The 23,706-nt window shown below is 41.6% G+C and overlaps 1 protein-coding gene across 5 annotated transcripts in view; it reads right to left on the bottom strand.

Annotated features, from left to right (window-relative positions):
• Nucleotides 1-3,467: 3,467 nt before the first annotated feature.
• Nucleotides 3,468-23,706, bottom strand: part of CTPS2 (CTP synthase 2) — a 97,738-nt gene continuing 77,499 nt past the window's right edge. For all 5 annotated transcript variants that reach the window (XM_069462866.1, XM_069462867.1, XM_069462868.1 and 2 more), the window contains 4 exons: nt 20,795-20,891; nt 16,328-16,472; nt 4,833-4,943; nt 3,468-3,957 (listed from right to left, as the gene is read on the bottom strand). In XM_069462866.1, the coding sequence (XP_069318967.1) occupies nt 4,874-4,943; nt 16,328-16,472; nt 20,795-20,891 (312 nt within the window). In that variant the 3' untranslated portion in view covers nt 3,468-3,957; nt 4,833-4,873. The remainder of the gene's footprint in view (nt 3,958-4,832; nt 4,944-16,327; nt 16,473-20,794; nt 20,892-23,706) is intronic.

The following is a 23,706-nucleotide window of genomic DNA, read 5'->3' as shown; positions in this document are numbered from 1 at the left end:
TAGCTCTATTCTTTCTTCCTTTTTTTTTTTTTTTTTTGAGACAGAGTCTCACTCTGTTGCCCGGGCTAGAGTGCCATGGCATCAGCCTAGCTCACAGCAACCTCAAACTCCCGGGCTTAAGCGATCCTCTTGTCTCAGCCTCCCAAGTAGCTGGGACTACAGGCATGTGCCACCATGCCCCGCTAATTTTTTTCCTACATATTTTTAGTTGTCCAGCTAATTTCTTTCTATTTTTTGTAGAGGTAGGGTCTCGCTCTTGCTCAGGCTGGTCTCGAACTCCTGACCTCGAGCGATTCTCCTGCCTCGGCCTCCCAGAGTGCTGGGATTACAGGCGTGAGCTACCGCGCCCGGCCTCTAGCTCCATTCTTAATTGTCACTTAATTATCAGCCTACACTTTTACTTCATTAAAGTTTGTGGGCTGATACCAAGCAGATGATGACACCATTGGGCCACCACCCACCCAGCTGCTCTGGCAGTCAGGGAAAGCACAGCCCCACTGGTCTCGGAGCTCGGGGCCCACTGTGTCTGCCCTGTGAGTTTACCCGCTTTGCTCAGGAGGCCTTCCTTGGCTCCCCAGTTCGTCACAGGACCCTATTTTACCCTCTCTCACAAGTCCCCTTGTCCTTGTCCTTGTTCTTTGACACTCACATAGCCCCCTGAACATATCACAATTCTAATGAAATACTTATTTCCCTATACATGTGTTTAAAGCCTGCCTTCCCCCACGCGACGGTCAGGTGCAAGAAGGTAGGCTGCTCCCCACTGCACCCCAGCCCCTGACACCATGCCTGGCTCAAAAAACATTTGTTGTATGAGTGACTTACAGTAATTTTCCATGTGTTCATGTCCCACGGTCGTTCCAGTGCCTGTACTCTGCGCAGCCATGCTAGCAGCTGTTCTGGGCTTCCCCACATTCCAAGTTCAAAGGGAGCCTCCAAAAGGGAAAACAATCTCCTGTGGCAACAACCCAGAACCTGGTTTGTTTCTTAAGTGCCCTTCCTCCTGGTCTGGCTTACATGCATCATTAGCCAGCAGCCAAAGCACTCCATTATAAGTGACTTTAGAAATTGCAATCATTAAAAGTGAAAACATCCATTTAAGCCAGACTACCCCTTTGTGATGTTAAAGTGGCCCCTCTGTGCTTCCAACCCTCTCTCCATGAGGCCCATTCCAGCTTTTAACCTACCTTGTGGGCTTTTGATTTGGAGCCTCTTGTGATAGTCAAGCTGTAATTTTCACAAGTGGAGCCCAGAAGTGCTTTAATATTTTTGTCTGCCAGAATTATTCATTTCATTTCTGTATGTGTTTGGTAGATCAATTTTCTGCAGCATCTTAAAAAATAATGCTGTAACTCCTTATAGCATTAAAAAAAAAAAAATAAAAAGGCCAAAAACAACCACAAAAAAATAGTTAACTGAGTAAATAAAATATTTAAATTAGTATCAGAAAGCTTAAATGTAAGCAACACCTAAGTCATCTCAAGCACATTCAACAGGAAAAATTAGAAAGCATACTAGATGAGAACATTGGATAATGGGGTACAGAGGTGGATCCTGTTTTTATTTTAAAATTTTGTTCGTGAATTTATTATTTTTTATTGTGTCAAAATATTACTGATCCTTCCACAGAAGTTAAACAGAATTACCACAGGACACAGCAATTCCACTTCTAGATGTATACCCCAAAAGAATTAAAAAGAGGTATCCAAAAAATATTTGCACATGGATGTTGTCAACAGAAAATAAGCCAAACTCTACAATTTAAAGAGGCTTATTCTGAGCGGAATTTGAGAACCATGGCCCAGAGCCACGTCCAAGAATCCTTGAGCAAGTGGACTTGCTGTGGCTGGGTTACAGTTTGGTTTTATACATTTCAGAGACAGGAATCACATGTAAAGTCATAAATCAATACACGGAAGGTGTACATTGGTTTGGCCCAAAAAGATGGGACATCTCACAGGTTATAGGTGGGTTTAAAGACTCTTTGATTTGTAGTTGATTAAAGAAATGAAGCTTTGTCTAAAGGCTTAGAATGTTTTAAGATAAGGAAGTCTGTTAATCAGACTTCCAGACTTACACCCAGATCCAAGTGATCCATCACGTAAATTGAGAACCTGCAGGTTTATCGTGCATAGCCTTAGGCCTGTTGGTGAGTTATTATACAAAGGACGTCTCCAAGAAGGCAGGGAGGCATGATGAGGCATGTCTGACCTTCCTTCTCATGGCTAGCAACTCAGTTTTAGGGTATCATCGCCTTGGACAAGAAGGGGGTCCATTCAGTCAGCCGGTGCAGGGGAACCTTAATATTTTATTTTAGTTCACAATGTTTATAGCAGCACTATTTATAATAGCCAAAAGGTGGAAACAAATTGTGGTATATCCATACAATGACATTTTATTCAGCCATAAGAATGAAAGAAGTTCTGATACATGTTACAACATGGATGAACCTTGACAACATTATGCTAAATGAAAGAAACCAGGCATAAAAAGCACATATTATATGATTCCACTTATATGAAGTATCTAGAATGGACAAAGCCACAGAAACAAAAAAGAAATTTGTGGTTGCCAGGGGGTGGGAGGAGGGGGAGGTGGGGAGTGACTGCTAATGCATACAGGGATTTATTTTGGACTGATGAAAATGTTTTGGAAAAACATAAAGGTGGTGTTTGCACAATGTCAGTGAATGCCCATGAACTAGTCCCTTTAAAATTGTTAATTCTATGTTATGTGAATTTCACCTCAATTAAAAAAAACATATAAGGTTGAGCATCCCCAATCTGAAAATCTGAAATCTGAAACTTTTTGAATGTCTACATGAAACCACAAGTAGAAAATTACACATCTGACCACATGTGAGGGGTCACAGAAACCTTGTTTCATGAACAGAATGACTTAAAAGATTGTATAAAATGATCATCAAGCTAGGTATATAAGGCTTGTATGAAACATAAATCAATTTTGTGTTTAGACTTGGGTCCTGTCCCCAATATATCTCATTATGTATACTCAAATGTTCCAAAATCTGAAATCTGAAACACTTCTGGCCCTAAGCATTTCAGATAAGGGATACTGAACCTGTATTAATGATCTTGATTCAGGAATCAAGATTTTTGGAGCTCCCTTAAATTTTGTGCCTGAAGCAAGGGCCTTTCTTGCCACCCCAAGTCTTGAACTTGTTAAATTTTAGTTTTATTTATTTATTTATTTATTTATTTTTTTGAGACAGAGTCTCACTCTGTTGCCCGGGCTAGAGTGCCGTGGCGTCAGCCTAGCTCACAGCAACCTCAAATTCCTGGGATGAAGCCTCCTGCCTCAGCCTCCCGAGTAGCTGAGACTACAGGCATGCGCCACCATGCCCGGCTAACTTTTTTTTTTATATATTTTTTTTAGTTGTCCATATAATTTCTTTCTATTTTTAGTAGAGATGGGGTCTCGCTCTTGCTCAGGCTGGTCTCGAACTCAAATGATCCACCCACCTCAGCCTCCCAAAGTGCTAGGATTACAGGCATGAGCCAACGTGCCCGGCCTAAATTTTAGTTTTAACTGGAAATAAGCAGAGTAAGAAGTTGAAATAATCTTGGGCCACACACAAATCTATGGTTGAATTCCAAGTAACAGAATGACTCATTTTTGACTTAAAGTCAGTTGCAGCACGTGCCAGGCGACCCTTCCCATACAACACAGCAAAGGCCCAGTTACCGGGATCCTTGCTCGTCATCCTGATACACCGGACAAAACGCAAACACACTTTCTCCCCAGTAAGGTTGTTGGGAAAAGTTTAATCAGCTACAAAAATTTGTAAGTACCAAAGTTCTGGTTCATGGAAATACATATTATTAGTTTCCCTTCGAGGCTTTACAGCCCATGTTTGGTGGAGAACAGAATGATACTGTAAGAGTGTGGTGACGTCTTCAGATAGTTCCTTCATCTTGAGTTCAATTACTTCAGAGGCTTAAAAAAGAAAGAATGTAAGTATAAGCAACATCAGAAACTGAAAATAATATCTCCAGCTAACCTTTGCCCCATTTTGGCTTGCTCCTAAAGATCTCTCTGTTTGAGGTAAATGAACATGAATATTCTGCCCCTATGAAGAGAACTCACACTAGAGCAATTAATTCTGCACAAGTCTTCCAGAAGCGGCTGTCTCTGCTAAAGATAACCCCCAGGGTAATCCCAGGCAATATCTGCCTCTGAGTATAAATTTAATAAAGCTCTCTAGGCTGCTATCCTCTGTAATAGCACATTACAGAGCCACGTGGAAAATAAGGTGCCCTTGGACACCGAGCCTGTCTCTTGCTTCTTCCTACAAAGAAATAAAATAGTACTTTATTATCTACAAGTCCATGGAAATCTGCTTTTCTGCGTGACCTACACCAGGGGTCAGCAAACTTTGTGAATAAAATTATATTGGCACACAGCCATGTCCATTTATCTATGCATCGTCTATGGCTGTTTTCCCGCTACTGTTAAGTGGCTGCCACAGAGACGGCATGAACCACAGCCTAAAATATTTACTATCTGGCCTTCCAGAAGAAGTCTGTCAGCCCCTGACCTAGACTATTACAACTCTAACCACAGCAGCCTCCAGGTAGACAGTTACAGGTATACTTATGTATTTATTCCTGGCCTCAGGTGTATTCCATTTGCCTCCAATACTAATTCTTGATAGCGCCATAGGCTGTCACATCTGTCCTGCTAACTGTGCCAGTCAAATAAGAGCATCCCAAGGGAGCAGGATCCTGTGAGACAAGCCCTGCAATGGCCACCTCTGCACCAGGTTGACAGCTTGTCTGTAAAACAAACAATACTCGAAGATTCTACCTTACCCTTGCAGGCAGTCCCCATAACTCCAAGTTGCGTATTGGTTTCAGTTTATTTCCAGCTCAGCTAGCCTTGGCTCTGAAAAGCTGTCATCACTGGCATCACTGTATCTATCACTAGATTAAAAGAAGAACTAATTTAGCAAGGTATAAAAATAAACCCTGGACAATCATTCAATTTGCAATCCCAAACACATTCCATATTAACCCCCACTCAGAGAAAATACTAAGGAATATTCTTTTAGCACTTTCTAGTCGCCACAGGAAGAGGTTAGTCCAACCACACACAGCAGCTTCTTCCTTTGGTCAGAGAAACTGGGCATTTACTTTCATCGGCAATTGGAAGTTACTTATTCAGAAAATTTTAAAAAGCATTTCAATTTAGATTGAAATTTATAATCTTCTGAAGACCGCTGATCATTTCTAAACTTCAACAAAACCCTTGAAAGCAGATTGCTCTCCTTCTCCCTTCCCTATTGTTTTCATACCATAGCTGTTGCATTAACAAATTAATTTAAAATGAAAGCCTTAGTTGTTGGATCCATTTACTTTCTGTGATCTGCTCTTGTCATACTAGGGCCTAAATCTCAGTCTATATGAGATTGAGCAGCACTTGGTCCTACTACTACTGATCTCAATTCGCTCTTAAGTGCAATAACAACATAAAATACTACCTGGGATCTTCAGTTTTTTCATTTTTCACCCTTCTGATGCCAACTGTTTCCTTTGGCAATGAGTGGGTTCAGGACATACCACCTCAAAATATGGCACGTTGGCATATCAAATATTTGAAGCTGAAGGGATTTGAGAGACAGCATGTGCAGGAAGATCTCTCTTACCTCCCCCTGCCCTTCCACCCCTGAAGCAGGTCCTAAAACCTAGGAAGGATTTTCTGACCTTCCCTCAAACAGGGCATAAGAGCCTCAGGTGAGAGGTGTCCTCCCTAAACCTGGAAGAAAGGAGCATCCTTATGTCTGAAGACACAGGGACACAGAGAAGAGAATATGGGCAAACAGGCCTTGCTTGGTTTCCCCCAGTTTATTAGCATTAGATCATACTCTTTTTGCCCTAGCATATCTCTCTCTGAGTCTCCACTCTTCATCAAATCTGCTACAGAAACACTAGGGTTTACATGTTTCTTTGAGTCTTCATTCCTTATTTAGACTCCTATGTCACAGAGCACTTATAGTAAATAAATATGTATGCTTTTCTCTTATTAATCTGTCTATTGCTATAGGGACCTCAGCCATGAACCCAAGATGATCAGAGGAAAAACTAATTTTCCTCCCCTATGTCAACATGAAAGAAGTAGAGAACGGTGAGCACAGTTGTGTGTCCCTGACTACATTGGTCAAACACTAGCCATTTTTTTTCAGCGGCAGGTTGGGTTTTGTCTGTGTGTTTAAGGACCACAGCACACCCCTAGACACAGATCTGTGCTTGCCTCTGTGTTTGAGGATCACAGTAGCTCCTCATTATGGAGGAACTGGCCATCTATAATCAGCACATTCGACAGGGAGCTTAAACTTGGTGGTCATGAGGGCTCAGACATGCATTTTGGCTCAAGACCCAGAAAACACCCAGCAGTGCACATAAAAAATCTTAATGTACTCTCTAAACTCGCCTTGAAATCCTATCTGCTTCAGATCATATATTCATTATGATTTATAGGAGAGCGGCATGAAAGTTTTCCACTCCAAGAAACATTCTCATAGGTCCAAGGGTTTGAGAAATAAATTACACAATTATGCAATTCTCAAAATTGGAAATACATGGGGATGCTCTGATTACCTTGAGTCACATATGGTATTCAAAATAGGACTGATTATTAACATAACATGTTACCATGTTGGGTTCCCATAGAAATACACCTTCTCCATGAGATAGCTCTATAATGGAACTTTTGTGCTCTAAGCCATGGGCTCTGTTTAGGGTCCCTCTTGCTCTGCTCCAAATAAATCAGCACATTGATCAACTTCACTAGAGCTCTACTGATTTATGGAGATGATATTGCCAGGAGATGTTTCATGCCTGACCCATTCCTAACTTTGGCCAAGCTTTTGCTGACTTATAGCAATAAAAGTCTGAATTCCATAACAGGTGAAATTTCTGTTTTGTTTTGTTTTGTTTTTTAAAGGGAGGAAGGGAACAATTGGAGAAACCCTATGTTAGAAAACAAAGATTTTACTCTAAACACACTGAGTGAAAATCAGTAAATAAGCCAAATCACAAACTACAATCTATTTTCTGGTTCACACACTCACTCTCCCCCTGACTTTTGGACAAAATAGTGAAGGTAGAGGGGCACTAGAGTATGGAGAGGAGATAGAAGGTTAAGAAATGACAGAAAAGACAAGATATGGTAAATAAACATATGAAACACATCCTTAAAACCAATCAAGTAAAATAAACCTCCTAGTTATACTTTCGTTCAGGAAAATCACTTCTACTGTTACATAGGAATAACTGAAGAATATATTTTAAAAATTGGCTCCAAAAATGTTGATATATCCTTATCCAGGCACTCTCCCTACTCAAATGTAGATTTTTTCCTGGTTCTATGCAACATTTCATGTCACAGAATTAGCAAAGAAAGTTGCACTCAACTCCCTATCTGAGAAGAAATAAAAGTCAAGGGCATTCAAGTGACTTACCTGGCATACAGCTCATTCAAGTTGAGGCCAGAATCCCCATCATACTCACCCGGCCACAAGTTGGTGTTAAAGGTGCAATGCAGTAGGGCAGCAGCGGCCCCCGGGGCATGTCCCCTAACACAAGTAATAAGGGCCAAAGACCAAGGGAACTCCATTTCCTTGGGTGTCAGATTTTACACCCACTTCCTCCCCCACCTCTAAACCTGGGAAAGAATAGGGTGGGCTCATATCGTCCCCCTCACACTCCTGGTTATATTATTTATTAGCCACAGACCTTTGGACAGGTCACTTGACGACTAAGAGTCTAGAAAAAGTGGCAATAATACCTACAAACTCACCAAAATGTTTATAAGGGCCAAAAAGAAAATGCATAAGCTTGCTCTGAAAACTATATCAAAATATAAGCTGTTACTATTTATGGGGATTACATATTCATAACATGGTATCTCCCAAAAAGTTATGGAAACATAAAGAATCAATGAAAACTGCTAAGTGCATGATTTTCAGAATTGTTTCCTAAACCAAGTGTAATTTCCTACCCACATTAACAAGTGGACTTGGGTGGGTGTGTTTCTAACCTAATGGCTCTCATTTCCTATCTGATGGCTGTCTGCCCCAAACTCTGCCAACACATCAAAATGGCACAGGCTGAGTCTAACAAAATGAGGCTCAGCTTGAGCTTATTCATGTCCAAGGTTAATGACTGGGTTCACTAATTGTCTTTCATACGTGTTCAGAGACCAGGGTAGGACAATAAACTACACCATGACACTCAAGAACAGAATTATCAAAATAGGCATCACTGCTGAACTTGCTGATTTTAGGACATTCATCTGCCAGCAAAAACCAACTGCTAGAAATAAAATGGGGGTCACCATGTGAAGGCAGAACAGCAGTGGCTCTTACACACGCAATAAAATGTGAGTGTCACTCGGTGCTGCCTGTGACTTAGGGGTTCATTTATGTTTCACACAAAACAAACAAAAGAATTCATAAGCTAGATTTATCTGGGTGTTTTTCATTCAATTCAAGACATCTCAGCTCTATCTTAAGACTAACCTGTCTTTTCTAGTAATCTTTTCCACATACATATACACCTAGGCACACAAGTTCTCCCTGGGAAGAATTATCAGATATTAGGGTCTTGCATGTTAAATTTTATGAAGTGCCACAAAATACAGACTCATTCATGTGTGTGTTGTTACATTTGAGGAGGGGAAAGTTTTAAAATTGCACTGCCCAATATGGTAGCCACAAGCAACGGTGGCTATATAAATTTAAATCAATTATAATCAAATAAAATTTAAAATCCCATTCCTCCCTTACACTAACCACATTTCATGTGTTCAGTGTGGTTAGTGACTGCCATATTTGACAGTGCAAATTATAGAACATTTCCATCAGTGCAGAAAGTTCTATAGGATAGTGATGACTTAAAAACAAATGAATGATTTAAAATAAGCACACTACAGTCACCATGCAATGGCCCTCATCATTTCCTAAAAAGGTTTTTTTTAAAGGTCTGACCACCTACCATTAAATAAAATCACAGCAAATATCTCTTAGGCATGCATGTGCCCCCCAAATCAGGGAAACTCTCTTTTTTAAAAACTATTTCATGATACCATTTCTTGCAGGACAAAAATCAAAATCACCAGCAGCCAACACATGGGAATCACTATCCTTACAACACCGGCTCGACTTCCAAGATGTGACCACCATGGTCCACATGCGGTTCTTGACAAACAAAAGGCTTGTCATAGCCAAGTTTGTTTGTCAAAGACTTCTAGTTCCTAATAAGTTCCCAATATAAGAAAATACATATTCCAAGGTGCTAGGGAAAGAATACAGTGACGCCTCATACATCCCACCTTCTACGCTACCCCAAGGCAGCCGTTAAACCATTTCTTGTCCATTAACAGAAAGAGGTGGTTGGAATCTAAAATTTTTGTAATGACACAGTTAGGATTCCCAGCATGCATGAGTTCCTATAACATCAAAATCCATTACATGTGAAAAAGCATGTTTTAAAAACAGGTTGCCATGCACACAGTTTTCCCCAAAGCATTGTTACTGCTATACTTACTTCCTTCGTAAAGGGCCCCTGGAAGCCATAAAATATAAGAGCAACGAAATAAAAACTTAGTTTGCTTTGAATGAGTTTTGCATTTCATAGTAAACAGTAGAATACAACCCAGGCAGGGTGTTAAAAGCACAGAAGTCTGTATTGTTATTAACTCCATTCCTGGCTGGCACCACATTATCAACTCTGCAGTGAAACATGATCGGTAAAGAGCACCTTTTACCCAACATTTACTCCGCAAGGGAAGATGTACTTACATGTGGCTTATTAACAATAATTTCCCAGAAAAAAATCTCAAGGTACAGCGTTGAAGTCAAACAATCGCGGGGGAAGACTGTTTTAAAAGGTGTTTAAAAGAACAGTTCAAAAACAAAGCAAAACAGAATCTTTCTTTTCAATTTCCGTTCACTTTTGCTTGCAGTGTAACACATTAAGGGAAAGTGGTATTTTGATAGCAGTTTAACACATTAACTGCCATGTGAGTTGTATTTAACTCATGCTAGTTTTGAGCCCGGAACCTCCTGAAGCATATGTAACTCACGAGTCTCTTGACCTTGGGAGCCAAGTGAACTATTTTTCAAGTTACAAATAACTCACAAACAGAAAACAATAAAAAAATAACAAATTTTTCATTAAATTAGAAAGGATCGTTTTGTTTTTGAAGTTTTTATTCTATTGTTGTAATGAAACACCATGGCCCCAAGGAAAGAAAATTTTTTTCTAGTGTGGCAGTCAATGTGTTAAAGTTTACAAAACACCATCTCAACTGTTCCTCACAGCAGCCCTAAGGAGGACTACCCAGTGAGTGGCAGACCCAGAAGTCAAACCCATAACATCTACTCTACTCATCCATACTGTCCCCACAGAAATAAAATATTTGCACTATATATTGCAAGAACAGCCCCTGGCAACAGCAACCGAGCAGCCCAAAAGCCAAAAAGCAAGGTGATTCTAAGTTTGAAACAGTGCTAGAAACTAAATGTTGATTCATGCAGGGGAAAAGAGTATCTTACTCTCCAAATCCAAGCGAAAGCACAGCCACCTAACGTGAGATAAGTGTGCCTTAGAGAGAGAAATGCACCCTCTGGAGTCAGTGGAGGAACTGCTCTCACTTCCGATGCCCGCCACGAATTCCGTGAACTGGCATCCTAATAGGATATAGATCCCTATTCCCCTCTCGCTAAGCAGTTCGGGAACGTATATCCACAGCCAAGCGGCAAAACGGCATGGGGAGTTCAGGGGACAGCAAGCTGCTCCGTATGGATTTGTGTGCCTTTTATCCTCTAAGTCAAAGGAAGCCATTGAGCGTTTTTAAGCTCCAAAATAATGTAGGGAGATCATTCTAACAGCAGAAGACGGATTGGGAATAGGAAAGCTGGAGGCAGAGAGAACAGGTAGGAGGCTTTGCAGGAGGCAAGAGATGAAGGAGACTGGAACTAAGGTAAAATTAACAATAATAGCATCAGCAGCATCATCATCGTTCCCATTTAAGTTCTTCCCATAGATCAGGCACTGTGGTAAGTGCTTTACATTTTAGTATGAAACTTTACCTCCATCTCTGCCATGTCAAGTGGGGACTTTTATAAAGAAACTGAAGCACAGAACAATGAGGTCACAGCCAGCTGGGAAATAAAAGAGCCAGTCGGAACTTGGCTGACTTAGCTAAAGTCCAGACTCCAGAGTTTAAGCTCCGAAGCCCGGGCACACTCCCTTGCAGCCTGGCAGAAAACAGAGGGAAGATGGGATGGATTCCAACAATAGGAATCTCTAAGATCTGCTGACTGTGAGCTACTGGGGGTGGGGGGAGGAGGGAGGAGGAATCTGGGCTTCCCCACGGGAGTGCAGCCAGGTCACACTGCATGGAACATGGGATCACTTGCAGGAAGATGTTTACCCTGATGTTAGTTACCCCTGGCAGCCTGGGAGCAGCCCTTGAGTGCCACCATAGAAGAGAGAACAAGCTCTAATGCCAGCAGCATTCCCGACACTGCTGGGACTGTGTGCTGGCAGGTCTGTGTCCTTTCCAAGACTGGGGGTCTTGTAGCTGAAGACCCCTAGCAGAAAGTCTAGGGATGGGGGGCATTGTGGGTATGTTTGGACAGTTTTTCAGAAAGTGGTCCCACAGTTTTCACCACAATCTCAGAAGGCCGTCTGTCATCTCTCAAAATTTAGAGAACCATTATATTCCTGGACAAGTCGCCCAGGACAGGGATTGTGTTCCTATTCAACTAGCACTTGCTCCTCTAGCACCCAGCACAGTGGCCAGGATAGAATAAGCTGTAATCCAGAGGGTGTGCTGAGTGAATGCTGAAGTATGCAGCCATTAAACATTAGGAACATCATGCAACTTGGAAACCTGCAAATGAGGTGTCAAGTTCAAAATACAGCCTTCTGTAATTAATAAGGAATTTATAGTGATATTTTGAGAACATATGAATAATATCCTCTTTCCCACAACTTTCACCCAGAGGTTTTGGCATCCACCAATGATCCCATTCGAATCAGGTATTACATCAGGGGTTGCTTCTACATATTTTTTTAATTTTTTTTTTTTTAAGACAGGATCTCGCTCTGTTGCCTGGTCTAGAGTGCAGTGGTGTCATCATAGCTCACTGCAACCTCAAACTCCTGGCCTCAAGCGATCCTCCCGCCTGAGCCTTCCAAGTAGCTGGGACTACAGGTGCATGCCACCATGCCCAGCTAATTTTTCTATTTTTTGTAGAAGTGGGGTCTTGCTTTTTCTCAGACTGGTTTTGAACTCCCAGCCTCAAGCGATCCTCCCACCTCAGCCTCCCAAAGTGCTAGGATTACAGGTGTGAGACACCACAGCGGGCCTGCTTCTACATTTTTAATTGGCTTTTTTTCTTTTACTTTTGTATTTTCTGAATATCATTATGGACACATGGAATTTCAAAAAATAAAATGTGTTATAATCTAATACTGTCACTGTTCCTTTTGATGTTCGAATTGCCCAAAATAAGGCCAGCAGGGGCCCTTTCAAGCTGGCTTCTTTGACCTTGTAAAAAATAGTCCCCATTCATTCTCAGCTGTTCCTTGCTTTATTTTATTTATTTATTTATTTATTTATTTACTTTTAGACAGTCTCACTCTGTCTTCCTGGGTATAGTGCAGTGGCCTCATCATACCTCACTGCAGCCTCAAACTTCTGGGTTCAAGCAACCCTCCTTCCTCAGCAGCCTCAGTAGCTGGGACTATAGGCTTCTGCCACCATGCCCGGCTATTTTTTCTATTTTTAGTAGAAATGGGGTCTCACTCTTGCTCAGGCTGGTCTCAAACTCCTGAGCTGTATCTGGCTTCTCTGGGCAAAAATATCACACACGTGTTGTTGCACTTGCGCTGCTGTAAGGAGGGTGACATCTATGTGACTTATCACAGGAGGGAGAGAGCATAGGAAACCTGCAAATGGATGTCTCCAGGTTCCACGTGTATCTTTTCCCTTTCTGAGCCTACTGTGCATGCTTACTGTGTCACTGTAATGCATATTAGCTGAGTACAACCACATTCTGATCCCTTCTAGCAAATCACCAACTTGTGTGAGTGGTCTTGAGGGGGCCCCCTAAACAAGACTCTTCATTTGATTTTGCATGTATTCTGAGTACCTCATAAAAACCTAAAAAATACTGCCCTAAAACTATTATGTCCTTAATCAGACAACCACAAGTCCAAAACCAGGTAGAATTGGTCTTCATAACTGCTGCCATTCTATAGGTAACAAGGTAGCTGAGAATTTAGCTCACTGGCTCTAAATCCCAAAATAACATCCTTACTTCAACTTCACAGGCATTAAAAGATAAATGTTCTCCACTAGGCAGAATGCAGAGACTACAGCTCAGATACACTTGCTCAAAGCCAAAGATATTTACACTCAGTACATGTGCCATACAGTTGAATATCATCAGAGCCAATTTCTGGGAAAGGAAGTCATTATTCTAGTGTTCATATTCCTTGTCACATTTGTTTAGGGTTGATTACAAGCAGTAATCTTGTTTGACAGAAATACAGCCCCAGCTCAGCTCACATTAGAGCCTGCCATCAAAGCGGTCATTTGCTTTTCAAAGCTCACTAATCCCATGGAGCTAGGCAGGGAGGAGTTGCAATGCAAGGCTCCTCTGGAATCCTGGTGTCTGTCATTGGATCAATTCATAGTCACTATTCTCAGTTGGAAAACCCCCTGCAGTGTGTCAAGATCAGACTAGACTACATCCATCCTTCCCTGCTACCTGCATTTATTACTTTAATGCGTAATAAACAACCCCTGTGTGAGAAGGAGCCAGGGAGACAAAGATAAATATTAATAAGATGCTGGCCGCCCTTAAGGAATACACCAGTTTACGGTTGACACATAGGACTTCTCTCACTTCCGTGGAAGCCTAGTAGTCGGCCATAATTCCAGTGCCTGCATCAGAGTTTTGGTAGGGGTCTTTCCTTCTCTCCAAAACACACTGTATCTTGCTTAGGAGTCTCTAGCAATCAGTCAGTTTGCTCAGAAACGACTGGGGAGCTTTGCTCAGAGACCACCAGCCTGCATGCAGGAATTGGCAGGCCATGCAACACGCAGGTGGGCAGTGCACACAAACCAGACGACGTCTGTATCTGAGCTGGTGCTTGCAAGTAGCCAGATGGTCCTGAGTGAGTTATTTCTCCCAGCCATCTAACTTGCTCTACTGTCACCCACCTTCTTTCAGTGTGAGAACCTGAAATAACGGAGACTATAAAGTGGCTAGGAAGGGTCACAGTACGCATCTGACGTGGGAGCACCCTGGAATGTCTGATACGCTGTGTAAGCCATGCAGCCTCAGAACACAGGAAGCTCTTCTTTAGAGGAAGTCTCTCATGCAGAACCACGACACAGGAGCCAGATAAAATGAGCCGCTTCACTGAAGCAGGGAAGAGCCCAGAGCCTCCTCAGCCTACTCTTCACGGCGGCCCAGACTCCAGCTCTGCGGGCACAGTTTGAAAGCCAGTGCACTGGTTCAAGACCGCAAGCAGTGATCATTAATTCAATTAGACGCATGACATGCAAAATATGTAAAGTTGTTCCCATAAGGAACACACAATGAAAGGAATGCTAGAGAGCTGTGCATTTCTCCTAGCAGGTTAAGCCACAAATAAGTAGGCTTGTGGAACACAGGCACACACCATGCACAGACCACGGCAGCCCTCAACTTCGATACTGCAAGCGTTGTTTGCTAGCATGAGCATTGGCAATGGTAATCTTCTAAACAACATTTGCCTAATTATTGTGGTAATAACCCCTACTTGCATCTATGATATTCTGGCTAGTCCTTCCTCTTTTGAAGTCATTATCTACAATATTCTTTTTTTCTTTTTTTTGAGACAGAGTCTCACTCTGTTGCCCGGGCTAGAGTGCCGTGGCATCAGCCTAGCTCACAGCAACCTCAAACTCCTGGGCTCAAGTGATCCTCCTGCCTCAGCCTCCCGAGTAGCTGGGACTACAGGCATGCGCCACCAAGCCCGGCTAATTTTTTCTATATATATTTTTAGCTGTCCTTATAATTTCATTCTATTTTTAGTAGAGACGGGTCTTGCTCTTGCTCAGGCTGGTCTCGAACTCCTGAGCTCAAACAATCCACCCGCCTCGGCCTCCCAGAGTGCTAGGATTACAGGCGTGAGCCACCACGCCCGGCCCCTATCTACAATATTCTTGAATGAAAAGAAGTAAAGATAAATTCCCCCCAAACTAATATTTAAGTGTAATGAAATTTCAGTGAAAATCCCTAAGGAATTTTTTTATTCAAATCTGATTTTAAAAATTGTTGTACAGTTTGCCTGGAAGAATAGCAAAATACATTCAAAAGGTTAATAATAATAGGAGTAGGGTAAATTAGGTCTTGATTTACAATAATGCTATGATACTGAAAAGGGTGGTAAAGTTTCTGGTATAAGAGACAAAATCATCAGTGGAACAGAATAGAAGTCCCTGAAACAAATGCAAATTACTCGATTTACTAGCAATTTCACGGGGGCGCGGGGTCAGGGGTCAGAGCCCAACCTCACACATTTTGCTGAAAAGAAAGTCCATATGCTTAATAGATTTAAACTATAAAATAGAAACCATAAATATGTTAAGGGAAAACACCAGCATTATTATTTATATAATCTTTCCATAGGGAAAGATTTTAGGCATGATACTAAAGGCAGAATTCATAAAAGATCTGACTACATAAATTTTTAAAATAACATAAATAAGGACTATATAAAGTCATTATCTAAAACGCTTTGGGGAGAATAAAAACTACCACTAACAACTTAGAAGAAAAGCAAAATCATTTGGAAAATTATTTGCAACCTAACAAAGGATTAATGTCCTTTACGTAGAAAGAACTTACCAATCAGTAAGAAAAAGAATACAATAACAAAATGAAAAAAAACGGGGCATAAGATGTGAACAAGCTATTCATAAAACAAAGAGCCAATAAACATATGAAATATTCATATATACTTATCAAAGAACCAACAAAAGAAAATCTCATTTTCTACTTACCAAAATGACAAAAATTTCTAAAATAATACCAAATGTCAGCATGATTTGGAAAGCTGACCCATTACTGCTGTAAGCATGATTAAATTATTTTCATTAAGAGGAAAAAATGTATTTAAGAAGAAAAAAATTGATTCTTCCCTTTTAAAAAAAATTTCTAGTTCTATGAAATTTTGTGAGAAACCTCAGATGGTAATAACTGTGCATCTTGGGCCATTGCTGGGAGCAGTAAGCTGGTTACCTGGAAGAGAGTCTGCATCCCTGTTGCAGGTAGGCGTTCAGGTTCCCAGTTGCCGCGAGTAACAGCCCCAGGTATGGAGGGGAAGGCTTCAACGGCCTCGAAGAAAACTCAGGATGGAACTGGACACCAACGAAATAGGGATGATCTGAAATAAGAACAATCATGACTCGACTGAAACAGACAGATATGAGAACTGCTATAAAGGTCTTCTTATCTTTGAATAAGAAAACTCATAAAATGGTAAGATGACAATTTAACTTGTTATCATCATAGTCAGTTACTTTCACGATCCATTTCTGAGTGGAATTCCAAATTGTAAAACACATCTCACTGAAGAAGAGTTCCAGAAATTTTACCTGTGGAAGGTGTTAGAGTGAGCAAAGCCAAGCAAAAATTTTTGAATGGCAAGAATTCTGCTTTCCCAAAATCTGCCTGCTTTTCGAAGGCACTTTGTAGACTTCCATTGGCTCTATTTCCATGGTATCCCTGGGCCTTTAGGCTAACCCTGGGCCATTTCCTACAAGGTCTTCTCCTTTCCCAAGGGAAGGGTCCCCTGGGATAAACCAACAAAATGCTGACCTACTGGGCTACCCCTGGGACTACAACAAGGACAACTGCTTTTCTAAGTCACAGCTTTAAGTTGGATATGAATCATAGTACCATGAAATGGAGAATTTTTTGGATAAAGTGATTCAGAGCAATGAACCATTCATTCAAACATTCCATCCCTGGCTATGACTCAAACTAAAGATAATAAAATATAATAAGTTTCATAGGGGGAAGTAAATCTAACTTTAAAGCTTTCAATGAGCTTATCAAATGATCTAAAAATCCAGTATGGAATTCAAAATCACAAATTCCCATCACTTACCACTGAAGACCCAAAACTACTACTACAGTAATAAGGAAATGATGACCGAACAGAAATATTTACTCTCCTAAGATTATTATTTAAAGCTCTGCTTGGCTGGAGCACGGTGACTCACACTTGTAATCCTACAACTTTGGGAGGTTGAGGCAAGAGTATTGCTTGAGGCCAGGAGTTCAAGACTAGCATGAGCAATATCGTGAGACCTCATCTCTACAAAATAATAATAACAATAAGAATAATACTAATAAAAACTCTGGGCCGGGTGAGGTGGCTCACGCCTGTAATCCCAGCACTCTGGGAGGCCGAGGCGGGTGGATTGCTTGAGGTCAGGAGTTCGAGACCAGCCTGAGCAAGAGTGAGACCCTGTCTCTACTAAAAAATAGAAAGAAATTATATGGACAACTAAAATATATATACATACAAAAAATTAGCCGGGCATGGTGGCGCATGCCTGTAGTCCCAGCTACTCGGGAGGCTGAGGCAGGAGTTTGAGGTTGCTGTGAGCTAGACTGACGCCATGGCACTCACTCTAGCCCGGGCAACAGAGTGAGACTCTGTCTCAAAAAAAAAAAAAAAAAAAAAACTCTGCCATACAAAATGGTAGCCACTAGCCACATGTGGCAATTAAGCTCATTAAAATTAATTGGGCGTGTGCTCAATGGCCACATGTGGCTAGTGGCTACCACATTAACAGGGCAGAACGGTTCCATCATTGCAGCAAGTTCTATTGGACAGCTCTGATTCCAGAAAAATCCAGTGTAGAGATCCTCTACATCTAAGAAGAATCTTCTTTTTTTTTTTTTTTTTTGAGACAGAGTCTCACTCTGTTGCCCGGGCTAGAGTGAGTGCCGTGGCTTCAGCCTAGCTCACAGCAACCTCAAACTCCTGGGCTCAAGCGATCCTCCTGCCTCAGCCTCCCGAGTAGCTGGGACTACAGGCATGCACCACCATGCCCGGCTAATTTTTTGTATGTATATATTTTAGTTGTCCATATAATTTCTTTCTATTTTTAGTAGAGACGGGGTCTCACTCTTGCTCAGGCTGGTCTCGAACTCCTGACCTCGAGCGATCCACCCGCCTCGGCCTCCCAGAGTGCTAGGATTACAGGCGTGAGCCACCGCGCCCAGCCAAGAACCCTCTTTGAATGAGGGGGACACTCAAGTATGAAAGCTTGGTGAGGGGAATGCCACCTTCTTTCTCCCAGGAATGTATGCCCTCAAGAAAAGAAGAGAAATCATCCATACTTAGAAAAGAAATTAAGCAATGTGGCTTTAAATTTAAGATGCAATAAATCTTACAGCATAGCATCTAGGGATGTCTTTGAAAGAAAGCAGACAGTAATTGTGTTTTTGTATCACTACAGACAGAAGCTGAGCAATGGATCGTGTCATAGCCAGGGACAGAATATTTAAATGAATGGATCATTGCTCTGAATCATTTTATCCAAAAAAAATCTTCTATGCCAACGTGAGGAGAGCTTAAAAAGTTTTTATTTTGATGATGTTCTATCAGTCAGACAAAGTACCTTTAAAATAATGCTCTTACTTGCTTTAAACCAAATTCTGACATTATACTAATCTCAAGCTTTGTTGTTCCTCTTAGAATCCTTCAGGAACAGTGGAAATTCACGGATATGCTTCTCAGGGGTACCTAAGATCAAAATCTTCTGGGAAATTTTTCCTAATAAAATGAATTCCCTTGTAGGCAGCTTTTAAAAATTGCAAGGTTTTACAGCAGCTCTCATTTCTTTCCAATCCACATGAAATTTGAAAGCATCAATGGGAATCTAAATCCTTATGATGAAAGAAGCTTCTAAGTATTTGCTGACAATAATGAGAACCAGGAGAATTAAAAGAAAAGAAGTACTTGAACAAAGCAAACAAATAGTAATTTGCTTAAGAAATTCTCTGCCTTCTCACATGCTAGAAAGATTTAAGAGGCTTCGATAACAAACAGTGATCCACACTTTAATTCTAAAGGATGAGCATTTCCATCACAAATACTCCTGGAAATACGTCCTTACTATTTTAATTCAAAACTCTAGGCATGAATTAATCATCTTAGGTGGAGTGTGAAAACAAGAGGAACATAGGCAAAGAATTTGTGAAGAAGAAATTTAAAAAAAACAAAACAAAACAGGAGGCATAATAAAATCCCACAGGGTTGATGGCAGAAGGAAGGGATGACCTGGGTTTGCTCCAGGCCTGCCAGGGCCTAGCTGAATGGCCCTGGACATGTTACTAAACCTCTTTGCACTCCAGTCTCCTCAGTAAAGTGGGAAGAGCATCACCTGCTTTGTTAGGTACATAAGGCATGCAGAGTCCCTAGCAAGAGGTCTAGTGACAAGCATACAGTAGGTACACAATGAATGTCCATTGCTTTCCTTCTTCTAGGAAACAGATAAAATGCTGTGGCATTCAAAGGAGCCTTCTTAGGCTTTAATTCTCCTCCCTGCTCAGGATTCCGGAAGTACTCGAATAGACTAGAGACAAAAAGGGAAAGGGACAGAGAAAAGGCATTTGAAGTAGAGAACAGTGGCACGGGCTAAAATGGAGAAAGGAGAGGGAAATTAGAGGGACAGTAAGTAGGCCAGTTTATCTGGAGCCTAAAGTACACAGGTTCAAAAGGTAGGTTGCCATGAGTGGGGACTAGCGCAGCAGGGATGGGAATATAGAGACAGAATCTATGGGACTTGACAATTGATTACAGGCTGCAGGTATAAATGGGAAGAAGAGCTGATACATAAAATCTCAAGCCTGAGATACCACTTAAAAATGTAAAAAACATTCTTAGTTTATGAGCCATACAAAAACAGTAAGCAGGCTGGATCTGGCGCACAGGCAGTCGTTCGCCAACCCCTGGGCTAGGATGACAAGACAAAGAGCCGAGACCAGCTGTGACCATAGGCTTACCACATCCTCGCACAGCTGAATGAGAAGAACTGCCTTCTGTCTCGTATGCAATAAATGTGTGCTTTGTGCCTATCTTCACAAGGGTGTCCCAGCCTGGCCACAAACAACTTCTTTAGTGTTCTTCCTCAGTAGAAGTCCAGTGCCTTTGCTTGTGTTCTGTTTAGTCTTACAAAGAACTCTGAGGGCAGCAATTAATGTTCAGAAGCTAAATGACTGGCCCATGCTTGACCATGGAGCACGAACAGCAGGGAAAGGGAGGAGGGGACCAGGTCTCTCACACAACAGATATCAACACCAGTCACCAGCAGCAAGGCGGGCACTTGGCCATTCTTCCTCAAAGGAGGGGGCCAGTAGAGTGCCACTCAACAGTGAGCTGTCTGCTTTTCCCAGAGCACCTAGCCTAGAGGCCGGCACACAGGAGAAACCCAAGGGGGTACAGTAAGGAAGCATAATGCTTGTAGAACTGGAAGACTCTGAACCACACACCATTTTATAGTAGATTCAGACTAATAAGCCCCCAAATGATTAGGATCATAACCAGTCTGCTTTTTTCATGAACTCTGTAGTTGCATACTTATTTCAGAGGAGAGCAGAAAAGAAAGAACATGAACCAATTAGTCTGCAGTCGACAAAAAGACATTACAGCTCACCGCAAAGCTTTTCAAAAATGAAGAGTCCGCTTACTTGCCAGTTCAATGATTTCCATCCTCTCCCCATCCACATCCTGACCTACAAAACTTAAGTCACTCTGCTCGAATTGGTTGATCAGATTAGGGTTCACCTGGAAAAACAAGAAAGGAAATATCTTTGGGCCACAGTGCAGTATCAGCTTATAAAGAGGTTCATCATCAGTTGGATGGGCTTTCCATTTCAGTGATCCTCTGACTAGTAGCTGTTTTCTATATTCAATCCCCAAAGCCAATTTTAAATTCATGATGAACCTGAGATATAAAGTCTCATCAGCACAATTTGGGAAGCCCACCTTCTATCACCCAAAGATGAGATTCAAAAAGTCACACCGTGACCCAGATATTCTAAGAAACTTGAAACTAGCTATTTATGGCTGTCCCCATATTTGCTTCTTCCGTTATGTCTACTTATCTATCTCTCCCCAGATCACAAATTTGCTTGAGAGTTTGAAACTATCTTATTTCCCTTATGACTAACCCCAATGATTGCTGTGCATGTAGTCACATAAAAGCACTAAAGAAAAGCTCAGAGATATTTTTCTACTAAAATAACGGTTTGAGATGACAATTTGATGACTTGGCTCATGGCCCCTTCCTGCACTCATCTCATCACTATCCCTTTCCTCCTTTTCAGCTTCTCCTTCACTAAAAGTGCTTTCCCATCTAAAATCAAAGTGGGAGCGGTGGGCGGTGGTGTGTACTTCTAATCCCAGCTACTCAGGAGGCAGAGACAGGAGGACTGCTTGAGCCTAGGAATTGGGGTCCAGCATGGGCAACATGGCAAGACCCCATCTCTATAAAGAATAAAAAAAATTAACTGGGCATAGTGGCATACACCTGTAGTTCTAGCTACGCACAGGCTGAGGTGAAGGATCACTGGAGCCCAGGAGTTCGAGAGCACAGTGAGCTGTGATTGCACTCACACCTGGGCAACAGAGCAAGACCCCATCTCAAAATAATAGTAATAATAAAATAAATTAATTTAAAGGTGGGGTCTCACCTGCCCTTTGCAATCTGAACCCCATAGCTTTTATTCTACTTTTCAACATTATGCCAGTTCTCATAATTTGTAACTATTTTTCCTTTTTGAGCAGTTTTAATGAGCTATAATTCACATATCATACAATTCACCCATTTAAAGTGTACAATTCAGTGGAGAGGTGTGCATCCATCACCACAATCAACTCAAAAATAAACCCTGTACTCTTTATCATTCCCCAATCCTTCCATCACCCCTATTAGTGGTAACCACTATGTATATCCTGCCTCTAAATATTTGCCTATTCTGGCCATTTGTGTATACACACAAACACATACACACATATATATGTGTGTGTGTGTGTGTGTGTGTGTATGTATATATGTATTTTTCTTTAGGCACGGGATTTCGCTATGTTGCCCAGGCTGGAGTGCAGTGCCTATTCAGAAGGGCCGCCATAGCACCTTACAGCCTTGAATTCCTGAGTTCAAGGGATTCTCCTGCCTCAGCCTCCTGAGTCACCAGGACTGCAGGCCTACACCACTGTGCCCAGCTGGCCATTTGATATTAATGGACTCATACAATATGTGATCTTTGTGACTGGCTTCTCTCACTTAGCATAATGTTTTCAAGCTTTATCTATGTAGCATGTACCAGTACTTCATTCCTTTTTATGGCTAAATAATATTCCTTTGTATGCATAGAACACATTTTACTTATCCACTCATCAGTTGGTGGACATTTGAATTGTTTCTACTTTTTTTGGCCATTATGAATAATGCTGCTATGATCATTCATGTATAAGTTTTTGTGTGGATATATATTTTCTTTTCTCTTGGGTATATACCCAGGAGAGGAATTGCTGGGTCATGTTAGCTCTATGTTTAACTTTTTACAGAGCTTCCAGATGATATTCCAAAGTGGCCGCACCACGCTGCATTACCACCAGCAATATATAGATTCCAATTATTCCACATCCCCACCAATACTTGTTATTGTCTCTTTTGATTCTAGCCATCTTAGTGTCTTGATTTGCATTTCCCTGATGACTAATGATGTTGAGCATCTTTCATATGCTTATTAGCCATGTTTACATCCTCTTTGGAGAAATGTCAATACAGATCCTTTGTCATGGTCTTTATATATTCTAGATACAAGTCCCTTATACAATACATGATTTAACCTGAAATTATTATGTTACCTTATTTTTTGTCTGCTCTAATTAGAACATAAGCTCCCTAACAACAGGGAGACCATGTCTGTCTTTTCCCCCTCCATCCACAGTGCATGCCAGACAAAAATAGGTGGGGATGAATGAACAGCCACACTATTGTGTGCACAGCAGTTCTTATACCTTCTCATCACCACTTAGGCAAAGCAGCACAATAGTTTTCAAGCCCATCAGTTGGGCCAGTTCTCAGTGGAAATAAGATAAAAAATGGGCTGGGCAGAGTGGCTCCCGCCTATAATCCTAGCACTCTGGGAGGCCGAGGTGGGAGGATCACTTGAGGTCAGGAATTAGAGACCAGCCTGAGCAAGAGTGAGACCCCATCTCTGCTAAAAATAGAAAAAATTAGCTGGGCGTCGTGGCATGCACCTATAGTCCCAGCTACTTGGGAGGCTGAAGCAGGAGGATCGCTGGAGCCCAGGAGTTCAAGGTTGGGACTGCACTCTAGCCAGGGCAACAGAGAGACTTTGTCTCAAAAAAAAAAAAAAAAAAAAAAAAAAAAAAAATGGCCTACACTCAGCAAATTATGTTCTTTGACCATAGTGAGATTGTTCGTAGCCTACCCAGCCTTGACTCGTACAGGTCCTCCTTCAAAACAGAACCTTGGGCTTGTTCATGTATCCACCCCTCCTGGACATGGCCCATGGGACGCCATGTGTCCCATATAAGAGTTTGGTCCTAATTGGTCTAAGGCAAACAT

Source organism: Eulemur rufifrons, chromosome 30 (genome assembly GCF_041146395.1).
Source record: "Eulemur rufifrons isolate Redbay chromosome 30, OSU_ERuf_1, whole genome shotgun sequence".
In the NCBI taxonomy this organism is placed as follows: Eukaryota; Metazoa; Chordata; class Mammalia; order Primates; family Lemuridae; genus Eulemur; species Eulemur rufifrons.
This window is presented reverse-complemented; position numbering and strand designations above follow the sequence as displayed.